This window comes from Cajanus cajan, chromosome 4 (genome assembly GCF_000230855.2).
Source record: "Cajanus cajan strain Asha chromosome 4, NIPB_CcT2T_4, whole genome shotgun sequence".
NCBI classification, from domain to species: domain Eukaryota; kingdom Viridiplantae; phylum Streptophyta; class Magnoliopsida; order Fabales; family Fabaceae; genus Cajanus; species Cajanus cajan.
Window position 1 is genome coordinate 56247919 of NC_138520.1, and position 15019 is coordinate 56262937.

At 29.6% G+C, this 15019-nt stretch overlaps 1 protein-coding gene across 1 annotated transcript; it reads right to left on the reverse strand.

Annotated features, from left to right (window-relative positions):
* Positions 1 to 339: 339 nt before the first annotated feature.
* Positions 340 to 9415, reverse strand: LOC145956856 (origin of replication complex subunit 6-like). Its single transcript, XM_083072637.1, has 8 exons — positions 8906 to 9415; positions 8674 to 8825; positions 8516 to 8596; positions 8324 to 8435; positions 8135 to 8197; positions 7943 to 8030; positions 7732 to 7799; positions 340 to 510 (listed from the first exon to the last, which is right to left on the reverse strand). Exons 2-8 carry the CDS (start codon positions 8730 to 8732, stop codon positions 355 to 357), a joined length of 627 nt encoding a protein of 208 aa, XP_082928763.1. The 5' UTR covers positions 8733 to 8825; positions 8906 to 9415; the 3' UTR covers positions 340 to 354.
* Between the last annotated feature and the right edge of the window lie 5604 nt (positions 9416 to 15019).

Consider the following 15019-nt stretch of genomic DNA (forward strand, 5'->3'; position numbering starts at 1 on the left):
AGAGATTGCACGATCGTTCCTACCTCCTGCCATTACTTTTCTGATCACCAGAAAAGTTAACAATTATACTATAAGTAATAAACAAACTTAATCAATCATAGCACATATCAACAAATTCCACAATCAAATCATTCAATCAATTATCTACCAAACAAGCATAGTAGACTCATAACTCACGGCCGATTGGATCGGCCTGCTCTGATACCACTAAATGTGACACCCTTACTACCCCAACACATATATTGTAATAATGAAAACTTACAAATAAATTTTTTAATTTCGGTAAAAGGGTTCACATGAGAATCTTCAAAATTATCCTTCAATAACCCAATAATAAAAATGAAACGCAAGAGTTTATAAATTGTTTTCAAAAATAACATTTACAATTCCAATTCCAAATAAAAACATATGTTCTAAAAAAATCCTCTGCCCCGATTTCACAATATCAGAGCATCCCCACAATTCAACTGTTCGCATACTAGATGCCACTCGAAGTAGGATCTTCCTCACCTAAAACATCCACAATTTGTACGGTGAGAAAAGAAAACATCCATATGTAAAGCACATACACAACAATGTAATCTCATTACATAATGAAATATTTACACTACAAGAAAAATGATAAATTGCGACGGACAAATTGCGACGGTTATCTAGAAACCGTCGTCGCTTTGATATTGCGACCCTTCATACGACAATTTTTCAAAACCGTCGCAAAATTGTTCAACATTGCGACGGTTTATCGTAAACCGTCGCAAAATTTGTTTAACATTGCGACGGTTTATGATAAACCGTCGCAAAATTGTTCAACATTGCGACGGTTTATCGTAAACCGTCGCAAAATTTGTTTAACATTGCGACAGTTAATCATAAACCGTCGCAAATTTAACATTGCGACAATTAGTCATAAACCGTCGCAAAATTTTTAGCATTTTTTTTATTAGAATTTAAAAGTTTTTTTTTGAAGTATTATGTATATTATCTTAATGAACTTATATTTTATTAACAATTTTATATATACTTTCTTTAACATGAGGTACACGATTTTTTTTTCTTTATATAATTTCAAAATCGTGACTAGAATATAAATTTATCTTTTAACAAACTTATGAATTTATCTTGTATGTAAGATGTGTTAGAGTATATAAATAAATATAATTATCATTTTATAACTTAATTTTTGAGTTATCACATCACATATTATTGAATAATTTACAATGTTAAATTTTATAAATTTTATTTTAAATGTCCATCTTTTTAACACTATTAAAAATATAAAAATAAATATGTTAAATTTTATAAAAATCCAGTTTAATTTATTTATGATATAAATATGTTTTTAATATCTAATATATATTTTTAGATGATAATTTATTTTAAAATATATCTTATAATAACAATTCTAAATGGAACATAAATCTTCTGATTTTTCTTATTTTGATTTTTTTAATCAATATATACAATTTTACTATTTTGATTTTTTCAATCCACGTATACAATAAATAAAAAACACAAAAGATAAACATGCATGGTAAAAATTTTATTTTATCAAAAAACTTTTTATTTTAATATATTACATTATATATGTGAATATTAAGACATATATATATATGTATATATATATATATACATATATATATTATAATTAAACTTTTTTAAAAAATTAATTCATTATTAAGAAATTTTTTTTATTACATGAGAATTAATTTCTTTCAAAAATTTGACAGATATAAAATAAATAAACATTTTTTCTGAATCTATATTTTTATTTTATTAGAATATAATTTTTATTTTTTAAAATATATTATTTTTTTAGATAAAAAATTATGTATATGTCAAATAGTAGTGGGGCAAGTGCCCACTATTCCAAACGTGCATCCGTCCCTGTATATATATATATATATATATATATATATATATATATATATATATATATATATATATATATATATATATATATATATATATATATATATATATAATATAGGGGGTTATAATTATACCAATGTAACTTTTATTAAGTATTACGCTGCTCAATAACTTTATATTAAATGTGTATTTTGTAAATCTAACCGTTAAATTGAAAGTTCATATCACTTTATAAGTGTATATCAAATTTTGTTAAAATTGAACAACAACTAGAAGGTAATCAAATTGTTTATATTTTAGTGTATTTTGAAATGAATATATTACATCAATTTTGTTTTATAAAAATGAAGTATCAAATCATCTTGGGTTAATATAAAGTTTTGTATATATAATCTATGAGAGATATGAACTTTTAATCTAACAGTTGGATTTACCAAATTCACATTTAATATAAAGTTATTGAGCGGTGTAATACTTAGTAAAAGTCACATTTAATATATATATATATATATATATATATATATATATATGAGGGGGTTTATAATTACATCAGTGTAAATTTTACTAAGTGTTACACCACTCAATAACTTTATATTAAATGTTAATTTTGTAAATTTAACCGTTAAATTGAAATATACAAAATGTTATATTAATCGAAGATGATTTCTTATAAAAACAAAATTAAATCTGTCGGAAAATTTATATTTTCGATGAGAAAATTTTTGTAGGAAAAGCTATATTATTGATGGAATATTTCAGAAAAATTTATATTTGTCGAAAATGTAAGAACTGGTTTTAAATTTGATATGAAAATATTATGATATAATTAGATAAGATTTTAAGTAAGTATTTTATTAATGGTTGATAATTAAAAAATAAAACAAGCATTAATACATTTTTTGAATTTTATATGTTTGATTTAAGATAACTTACAAAATAACTCTTGGTAAAGTTATTCCGCTCAATAACTCATCGTGTGTGTTGAATTTCATCGATCCAATTAATTGTTAGTTTAAAAATTATTAAATTTTACTAATAATTAATATATAAAAATTAATTAGTTTTGGAATAAATTATTTGTTAATTAACAATATAATTGAAACATTAATTATTTTAAATTATTTAACTAAAATCTTATTGACAATTTACTATATGATCTTAATATTTTTGTATAACTAATATCTGGTTTTAAATTTGATATGAGAATATTATATATAATTAGATAAGATTTTAAGTTAGTATTTTATTAATAGTTGATAATTAGAAAATAAAACAAGGATAAATACATTTTTTTGAATTTTATATGTTTGATTTAAGGTAAATAAATATATTAAATTAATTAATAATTTATTTAAAATATTAAAATTTAATTTATAAGTATGTAATAAATAAATATTTATAATTTTATAAATTATATTATCATTATAAATTAAAAATTTTAAATAATTTAAATTATAATTTTAAATCGAAATAAGTAGATGTTAATTATAAAAGTAAGTACATATAAATAAAGAATAACTAAATATATTATTATTATTATTATTATTATTATTATTATTATTTGTAATATAAAATTATTATATATTATTATTATAGTACAAATATGAGATTGTATATTTGAGGATGACTTAAAAGAATTAATTTGTACAAGTTATACTGACAACATACATATACATTTCGGTAGCTTACTCATCAGAACTTCATAGTTAAGCGTGCTTGACCTGGAGTAGTACAGGGATGGGTGACCTTCTGGGAAGTTTCCCAGAAATTGCACAAGTAAGGATAAAACATGCTAAACAGTGAAATATCGTGAAATAAAATCCTTGAAAGGCCAAATATGAGGATTGTTACATTAATAAATTTATTAAAATAAAAAAAAATTATAATTTCTGACAGGTAAAAAAAGGGTTGTAATATTAATTTAGAGGCAGTTGATGCGACAGTTGATGAAAGGGTCGCAATGTTAATATAGAGGCATTTGGTGCGACAGTTGATGAAACGGTCGCAATTCCAATTTTGTGACGGTTTGTGCAACGGTTCTGATAACCGTCGCAAAATTGCCTGGTGACGGACAATTCTGCGACGGTTCCCAAACTGTCGCAATGTTGTCTTTGCGGCAGTTCTAACCGTCGCAATGTAGGCCATATAACCGTCGCAAAATCGTCATTTTCTTGTAGTGTTACAAGCATTTCCATATATCATAATTCTATCAATCATGCATCATTTTCACATCTCAATTACATCAATCCTTCACCATCCACACAAATCTTACAATTATTTCCACATCCATAATTCATGTCAATCTCACATTTAACACTATGCCAAGACCTCGCCACATCTGACACAAGTGATACAGGTTAATTGCCTCACTCAACCCACACCAGACCAGGGTCACGCCCTCCCTGTAGCATCACTTACCCAGGGGTCGTGCCATCCCTAGTCATTTGGTGTGAGGAACCACAATCACATTACAATCAATACAATCTCTTCCAATTAACCCTATGTCAGGGCTGCCATAAGCAACATAAGTGGTGGTGTTAACTGTCATCCTCATCCCACACCATGCTAGGGTCACGCCCTCCCTGTAGCACCACTTACTCAGGGGTCGTGCCATCCCTAGTCATTGATGTGAGGAACCACAATCATAATCATATTCACATCCATACAACGTCTCATCTCATAACTCAATTTCATACACACATCAAATAGTTCTAAAATAATGGGTTTCATACATATCAAGCAGTTCACATTTTAAATCATCAATTTTTATCAAATAATATAACAATGATATTCATAAATTAATATAATAACCAATAGAATTAGTAATTTAATATAATTTCAGCATAAACAGTAAAACCCCTAATTGTTCCAAAACCTAGCTCACAGGCACTTTTCTACAATTTCGTTCTCTCTCCCAGATCATCATTCTTACAAATTGTTAGCATATTTATAATCCTCAACACATACAGAATCTAATGGTATAATTAATTCCTCAAACAGAAATAATCCAATTTTTCCAAAACCTAACCTACAGGCACTTTTCTATAATTTCGTTCTCTCTCCTAGATCATCATTCTTACAAATTATTAGCATATTTATAATCCTCAACACATACAGAATCTAATGGTATAATTAATTCCTCAAATAGAAATAATCCAATTTTTCCAAAACCTAACCTACAGGCACTTTTCTATAATTTCGTTCTCTCTCCTAGAGCATCATTTTTACAAACAAATCATATATTTGTTGTCGTAAATATATACAGAATCAAATAATGCCAATAATTCTTCAAACAGAAATAATTATAAAATTACTCATAATCCTAAAGGATTCTTCCTCTACCCAATTCCCTCATGTAACTTTACATATAAATAATTTTCTTTTTCCCCCGTACCTGGTTACGTAGAAGCTAAATTTATACGAGATCCGGTTGGTCTCCCTCGCTGGGTTCCCCTCGTTCTGAAGCAGAAAGTAGAGGGAAAAGAAGAGAGAGCAGAAGAAAAGAAATCAGAAAATGAGAGGTGTGCCTTTTCAGAGTGGCAGACAACTGAATTTATAGGCCTCAGACTTTGCCAGAACGGCCCGTTCCAATTTCGGAACGGCCCGTTCTGGACCCCAAAATCGTGGGCAAAAATCACACCCAGAACAGCCCGTTCTGGTTGCATTTATTACTCACAACTGCCGTAGCCCGTTCCAAGCCCGTTCCCACTTAAAGTATAAAGCAATTTTTAATAGTCCAGAACGGCCCGTTCTAACTTGAGAACGGCCCGTTCTGGCCTACGAACTAACATACAATCTGGTAGTCTGGAACGGCCCGTTCCAATTCCGGAACAGCCCGTTCCCAGCTACTAAATCACATACATTTTTGTAGTTTGGAACGGCCCGTTCCAATTCTGGAACAGCCCGTTCCAAGCTACTAAATCAGCTCTATACCTTTATAAAATTTACCAAAATACCCTCAAAAATAAAATAAAATTGAAATAAGAAAAATGGGGTGTTACAATTTCAATATTAAAATATCATAGAAAATCAACCTTTTAGATTTTATAATAATATATATAATTTATCATCTCTTAACTTATACTACTAGAAAAATTAAAATTAGAGAGGGAAAAAATCCGTCACTAAACTTCATAAAATCCATCACAAATAAGTTAGTGACAGAATTTGTGACGGAAATGATTCCGTCACAAAATTTGGCGTCACAAAATATTTAGTGACGGATTATTTTCTCCATCACAATTAGTGACGGAATTAAGGCGTCACAAACAATATAATTTCCGTCACTAATTTGTAACAATAAATGTTTAGAAATTAATAAAAATCCGTCGCAATTTGTGAGGGATTAAATCCCTCGCAATTTGTGAGGGATTGAGAATGAAAGAATCCCTCGCTATTTGAGAGGGATTAAATCCCTCGCTATTTGAGAGGGATTAAATCCCTCGCTATTTGAGAGGGATTAAATCCCTCGCTATTTGAGAGGGATTAAATCCCTCACAATTTGTGACGGATTTTATCCGTCACTAACTGAGATGAATCCCTCGCTAACTGTTTGATGACTAAATTTGAGGAAACAATTGTTTTAAGAGTCTGGTAATCGATTACCTATACATGTAATCGATTACCAGACAATAAAAGAACAATACAGACATCAAGAGGAGTTCCCAAGTTTAATGATGTGCTTAATCAGCAAGACAACACATGAAAAATAATGAATGACCTCTATCAGTGTAACTATGACAATAAAGCTTCATTGGAGTATATCCATAGCCATGATACTTTTCATCATTTAGAGATCAAAATCCACAAGGCACACATTTAGGCAAAGAAACCCCTTCAAACAATACACATGAAGCAACCTAATTTTACTAAGCTAGATTGCTTATATAGTGATGACCTTATACCTATCTACCAAACATACAATTAATAGAGGCAACATGTTCCAAATCAAATCATACAAAAATTCAAATACAGGGGAAAAAATTCGTCAAACAGTTTATAACAGAGCAGGATATTATAAAGGATTTCAAACCTTTCCACTACAATCACCAATAGCAAGCTTGACCTTCTCACACACATTAGATTTACAAGTGAAATAACCTCCATGTTCTTTTTCCAAATTGAAATTACTGTAAGTTGGTGGAATCAACTAAAATTGACCCTTTGCTAAAATAGAGAGGACTCCATACAATAACCAACTTCTCATAAATCTCAGTATAATCTTAAAGCCGAGCAGACATAGTCCTTATTTAGGTTGCGGAGAGCCAGATAATCTCGTGTCTTAAGAAAACCAGAAAGTGAAAACTGAAAGTCAAGGCAAACCTTCGGTGGCTTTTTTAATAGCTAAGTAGAAATTGGGTACTCTGCTATCATATCCCCCATATCAGACACACCTGACTTAATGGGACCGTGCATCTATGTTTGGAAATGATAGTTAATGGTTACCACATTGAAGCATAAGGAGAAACTAATGGATCAAATAAATTTTAGTTATTCTGACTTTTTACTACTAAAACCCAGCATTACAATACAAAAGACATTGTTACAAAATAATCTATAGAGAACTATGATGAATATGTTGGGTCAGATTAGGCTAAAGCCAGCACAAACTGAGCTTCAAAACAATCAGTGGTTAAAAAGTTTTAGAGCTACATGTGAAAGAATTGCATAGAAAGTACATCCCTGAATTTTTATATACAAAACAATGAAATAGAAGAACAAATAAACTAACAGTATATTTGTGCAGTGCCCGTTGAATTTATTGAGGAACAAAAATCTTTAGGGCGAAAAATATTTTTCCAATTAAACAAAAATGCTAGTAAGATTAAAAAATATATAAATATATATGCTAGACAATAGTACCTCTGCACCATCATCGGATGAACCACCTTCTTCAGCTTTCCTTTTACTTAGCAAAACATCAAGCAAGTCTACAGAAAGACGGAAAGACACAAAAAGGAAATTGCTCAATGCAAAAATAGCTATTAAATACATGAATAGAATAGCCCACTTTAAGTAATACGCGGAAGCATTATGATCAAGAATGAAGAACCAAATAGAGAAAGATGTATACCTCGATTTGACTGCAGTTCCTTAGGATCCTTCTTTTCCTTTGCCACCCCAAAAACATCATGGCACAAATCCTTCATAGTAACATAAACCTACAGCAGAGCCATTCACAACCCATTTTAAAATTGCCAACACTAATCATCATTATAAATCCAATAAAACCATTACAAACGCAACATTCACTAACAGAACTTACACTAGAAAACTCAGATTCAGATGTATCGCAGAGCTCAATTAACTTAAGTTTGTCTACTTTCAGCTGCAAAACAAACACAACCACAACTTAAACCAAAGCAAAAGGACATTTCACGTAACAATAGAGGCTATAAATCAGTCACAATTCCACCAAAATCCATCAATTTACAGAAATCTGCGGACACAGGACCTTGTGTTTTTTAGCACACAAATAAAAAGCAACGGCGGTGAACACAGGACGCGTGAAATCAGCGCTTGCACGGCGAGAGACCGGCAACGACGAGACAAACCGATCCTTATATCTGCACACAAACAACAGACAAAATTCAGCAAAACGCGAAACAACGACGGCGTTTCATCAAACACGTGGCGGATAACTCACAGTTTGAGACCGTCGCGAACGAGAGGAATAATGCAAACGCAACCGAACTGAATCGCCAATTCCCTCACATCTATCTTCATCCTGAAATACCAAACACTCCGTTAACAGAAAGAAAACAAAGAAAAGCTGAAAGAATTAAAAGAAAAGCGAAAACGAACTTGACGCCAAGGTCGTTGTGGAGCGAGTTGTAGGATCTGATGTAGGCTCTTTCGGACATTCCGCTGAGCCTCACCGCAGAGGATCGGTCGAAGATAACGCCGAGCCTCGTGGTGGCAATTTCCAAGCATATGAGAGACTTCGCGACCTAGCCCTAAGAAAAGCATATAAAGAGGTTCAGAACAGAATCAAACGGATTGGAATGGAAATGAGAGGAAGAAAGAAGAGGCATACGACTCCGATGACGGAGGAATCGAACTGGACGTCGCAGAGGCGGCGGAGCTCCGCCGCTTTCTGGACGACGAGTTTGGAGTCGGAGAGAGCGAGTTTCTTGGCTAACTCGAAAACGTCCATTTGTGGGTTTGGATCCCAAACACGACGTTAACTAGGATTTGGCGTTTGCATTTTGAAGGGATTAGGGAGCTGAAAATGGCGAGAATAGGAGGAGGAGATTGTGGAATCCAAATTAGATCGAAGTCGCTATTTGAATGTTCGCGCGCGCGGGGTTTGCCTGGAAAGTTTCGTTTGGCGCCTCCGCTTCCGAAATCACTCATGCAAAAACTTCACGAATTTTTTATTTTAGGCAACAAAATATACGTATTTTTTTACGGGGCTTTTTAATTACTTTAAATTTATTGTTGATTCTTGATTAAATCGATATTATCTAAAATATTGTACATTTTGTATTTTTTAAAAAAAAAAAGTAAGGCACTTGTTCAATCTTACTTCACGCTAATTTTTAATTATATTCTTTAAATATTTAAGGCGTATGATTATTCTTTTAAAGTTTTAAATATTGTGATATTGTATGATTATTATTATTATATATATGCATTATTTTATACTTTAATATGTTAATTATATCATTTATGATTCTCAATTACTTAATACTATTATGCTTATTATAATACTGATATATTTATACTCATTACCTATATTTTACTGATTTACTACTTAAATATAAAATTCATAAATCAATTAATAAAATGAAAATTTAATAAATTACTACAACTTGGAGAGATATTTTTTAAATCAATCAAGATTAGGAACAAAAATAATTATTTAGTGTAATTATTTTAAATATAATGTTTTAATTTTTAAATAAAGAATATTTAATCTAGCTACGAAAAATTACATTGACCCCTACTTGAAGTTTTTCTAATTAAATGACGTTGTATATATAATTTTTTATTCATATTTATCACCCGATTATATAAAAATTGAAAACGAAATCAAGATAAATAAATTCAGAAGATAAAATATAGAAAAACAATCTAATTCTAAATTTTTTGTTATATTTATAGCCTAATTCTAAAAGAAATATGGAAATCGAGGATACTCATCACTCATTTAAGTAAACATTGAAATTGAAATCAAAACAAATCTAGAAAGGTCAAACAAATTCTAAAAAAAAATATTTTTGTTAAAATTTAAATTCATATTTTTTACTATAAATGAAAATATATAATATAGTATGTGACAAATTATAATGCATATAACAATTTAAGAAAAAAATAGTGAAAATAAAATTTAATTGGAAATAATGTTATAACTAAATTTATATTGACAATGAATGAAATAAATGAAAAATATAATAGATTGTGTGGCAAATTATAAAATTGTCTAAATCCTCAATTTTAGGAGATAAATTGACTATTTGTTTGAAATTTATTGTCTTGGAAACTTTTTCTTTGTCATATGAAAATATTTTGCACACGTTAAAATTAAACACAAGATTTTCTAGTAAATTTTTTTTTTGCTAGGCAGATTTTCTACTAAAATAAATTATAATATGTGACCGCAAAATATTTAATCACTACATTAATTTATAAAGTTACTGTATTAGGCATTTTTTAACATCTAACTAAATCAAAAATCCCTAAGAATATTAATAAAAATATATTTTCATTAATTAAGGTTGAGTTTAGACATGTAGACTTCTAAAATTAAAATAGATATCTATAACCTATAAAGGTTAATATTTATAAAATAGATATCTAGAGCCTAATAATGGTTAATATTTATAAATCTTATTATGTATATACAAAATTAAATTGACTTATCTAAACAAAATATTTTAACAATGATATAAATTGAAATCAAAGTAATTCAAATACCAAGAATTTCAAATTCCTTGAATTTGTAAAATTACTCATCCAAACACACCATAAGGGAATGCAATTGTAAGAGACAGTTATATGAGTAAGATGTTTATTGTATGGATTAGAGTACTTTGTGGGTTCTTAAGAGAACCCTGAGAGAAACAAATAAACTATGCAAAAGTATAAATATAACTTATTATATATTAATATACTTTTACAAAAATATAAATATACATATCTTATCTACTATATTTATATTTTTGTAAAAGTATATTAATATATACTAAGTTATATTTATCAAATTATCAATTTATCAATAAATATACTAAAAATATTATTGATATTAATTTATTAGCAATATTAAATTATTAATAATATATAAATTTTATTTATTTAGTAATAATAAATATATATCATTTGTTACATTAATAAAAATTATAGTATATGTTAACTTAAATAAGCAAATAATTGTATAATTTTAAATTATTATATATATATATATATATATATATATTAAAATTTTAAAATTATTAAATTTTTAATGGGAGAGATTCAAATTGCATAATTATGATTTTTGAGGGACTAAAATTGTTCAATTAAAAATTAAAGGACTAAAATTGCACAATTACAATTCTTTTAGGGACTAAAATTATCCAATTAAAATCTTAGGGATCAAAATTGCACAATTACAATACTTGAGGGATAAAAAATGTAATTAAGCCAAAATTAAATTAATATTCTTTTTTTTGTATTTCACAAGTTTTTTTAAAAATATTTTTAATGAATGTCTTAGTTTCTTATGTTCAAAATTGACAGTTTTTTATTTAATTAAATGAATTTCATAATTTTTTCAGTCCTTTAATGAAATAAAATATTTTTAATTTTATTATTTTTTTAAAAAAAATTTAACATATTTTCTTTAATTATGCATAATTCTTAAATATAAAAGTTTCATAAATAAAATTTAATATTTTGAGAGGGAACAATTTGTCACAAATTTTTTCACAAAATATTTTAACCTATTTGTGACGGAATTTTGAGAGGGAAAAATCCGTCACTAAATTTTTTCATTTTAGTGACGAAATTTGTGACGGATTTTTTAGAGACGAAGTTCATTCCGTCACAAAATCCGTCACAAACATTTTTTTTATTTAGTGATGAAATTTGTGACGGATTTTTAGAGACGAAAATTTTTCCGTCACAAAATCCGTCACAAATATTTTTTTTTTGATTCAGTGACGGAATTTGTGACGGATTTTTAGAGACGGAATATATTCCGTCACAAAATCTGTCACAAAAGTCAATAAATTCTTGTCCGTCACAAAACTTAAAATTCCCTCACAAAATGCGTCACTATTAGCGATGCTATTTTTTCCGTCACAAAATTCGTCACAAATATTAATTTTTCTAGTAGTGTTATCCCTTAAAATATGTAAATAATTATTTTAAATGCTAATAAAAATACTTATTTAAAATGTACAAAATAACATTCCTTTATAATAATAAAATAATATTGAGTAAATATCGTATAATAATAATAATTGCATTTTTTTTGAAAAATGAGGTGTTACAATACTCCCCCCTTTTAAGAAATTCGTCCTCGAATTTCCCAAATGAAGAGGTTTGGATATGACTCCTTCATTAAACTCAGGATTCTTCCTAAACGTCCTAGGTAAACCCACAACAAAGTCTATAAACGTATTACCCCCTTCCAAACAGGGACATCTAAAGGCTGCAAAGTCGTAAAAACTTCTAATGTTCTACTTGAAACTTCTAGCGTACTAAACATGAGTACACAAACTTTTCTACCTCTTTTATCATCCTAGGCCACCAAAACATTTTCCTAAGGTTCAGATACATCATAGTAATTCCTGGGTGAATACTAAGATTACTTATATGTCCTTCTAAGATCATCTTCTTCAATTCCTGATTACTAGGCATACAAATTCTATCCTTGAACCTCAAAACACCATCACTCCTACTCGGAAAGGGCTATCTATATCCCTACCAATCCTCTCCACTTGATTCACTAAGAAAGGATATAACTTTTGGACTTCTCCAACCTAATTAATCAATTTTACTAGTTACCTTCAACATACCCAACTTAATGCTCTTAGGAGTAAGCTCACACACCAAGCTTAAATCTATAAGTCCCTTAATCAAATCAAACTCTTTATTCCTCAAAGATAATAGATGAAAGGTCTTCCCCTATGATTGAGCACCTAAGTGTAGGTCCACTAAGTACACATACTCGGTCTATAAATCTCACTACTCCATCTACACCCAAGGTAAACTCCCCTCCACTACCTTTTCCTATGGTCTCACGTCTTGTCACAAAAAATGAATGAACTAATTATGCTTCAACAATCTCCTTCAACAAGCCACTAGTCACTCGAGTCATGCCTAGTCTCTCAATGCTAGGATAACCTAACAAGAAAAACTTAAATCCCTAGACTGAGCCAAAAGATCCATCTATCTACTTATAAGGAAGATACATGTAGAGATTGACTACTCAAGGCATCGACCATCACATTGGCTTTGCTTGGATGAAGACTAAGATCAAAATCCTAGTGCTTTAAAAATTCTAACCATTTCCTTTGTCTCAACTCCTTCGGGTCAAAATGATATTTCAAGCTCTTATGATCACCAAACACCTCAAACTTAGAACCATACAAATAATGTCTTCAAATCTTAAGTGTAAACGCTACTGCTATTAGCTCAAGATCATGGGTAAGTAATTTCTCTCATGGATTTTCAATTGCCTAGAAGTATAAGCTACTACCTTTCCTTCTTGCATTAATACTCCACCCAAACCCAACTTAGAAGCATCACAATATACCACAAAAGACTTACTAAGATCAAGTAATGCTATCCCACACAAAGGAAACTTCCTTCTTAGTCAACCCAGTCAAAGGTAATGCTATCTTAGAAAATTTCTTGATAAATCTCTTATAATAATCAGCTAACCCAAGGAAACTCCTAACCTTACTAACTAACTTAGGTATCTCCCACTTAAGCACAACTTCTACCTTAGATGGATCTACCACTATATCTCCACTAGAAATTACAGGACCTAGAAAAATCACCTTATACAACCAAAAATACACTTAGACAACTTAGCATAAAGTTATTTATCCTTAAGAGTTTGAAGTACTACCTTCAAGTGTTCCCCATGCTCCTCTCTAGTCTTGGAGGAAACTAGTATTTCATCTATAGTTAGAGCATTCGTCACACCAAAAGATACTACTAAATACTCATAGTGTTCACAACGTCTCCTAAAAGTTGTCTTGGGTATATCCTCACCCTTCATTCTAATCCAATGATATTTCAACCTAAGATCAATTTTGTTAAAGACATAAGTACCCACTAAGTAATTCATAAGGTTATCTATTTTCACATCAACATACATGCATATCAAATCATGTCAGAATCTATGTTTAAGCATTCATATATACCTAATCCCTAAGCATATATATGAATCAATCACCATTTACACCATATAGCATGTATATGAACCAACTTTACCACATAGCATCATTCAACCGTAAACAATCTTTCAATCCACATGATAACACCTCATAACATCATAACAAAATCAGTTTTCATCCCTACATTACATAACAATTCAAAACATCATAACTGTATATCCCTTCAATAACTGTCAAAGAAAAGAACGCACAGAGAATTATACTCATCCAAATAAGCTCAAAACTATATCATAACAAAATATAAAAGGATAAGCTACAACTCTTATGAATACATGAAATTCTAAAAAGATCATCTACCTAGCTAAAAATTTCAAAAATCGCAACTGATATAATCAGCGCTTACAGCTCGACCTCTGTTCACTAAAACACATATAACTAGAGTTTTCGACCTCCTTTATACATGATTTTGGTTCCATTGGAAAGATAACATCCAAGGCTAAAACTTTCATGAAGACCACAAAAGCTAATTCTATCAATAAAGCACTCGTATTGGAATGACAAAAACTGCAGCGAAAACATCCCTTGTACAAGACAACAAAAGAGTGTACCAATGTCCTAGGCCACAAAAATACCTTAAAACACTTCCAAACTCACTCCTTTCCACCTCAAACTCAGATCCAAGCTTTCCACTACAATCCTAAACAAAAACAACTCATATGTGCAACACTAAAGGTTCAAAAACTGAAATGAAACTCATATGCAATCCAAACCTGAAACTACATCTATGTGACAACAAAACACTTACAAATCTTTGAACA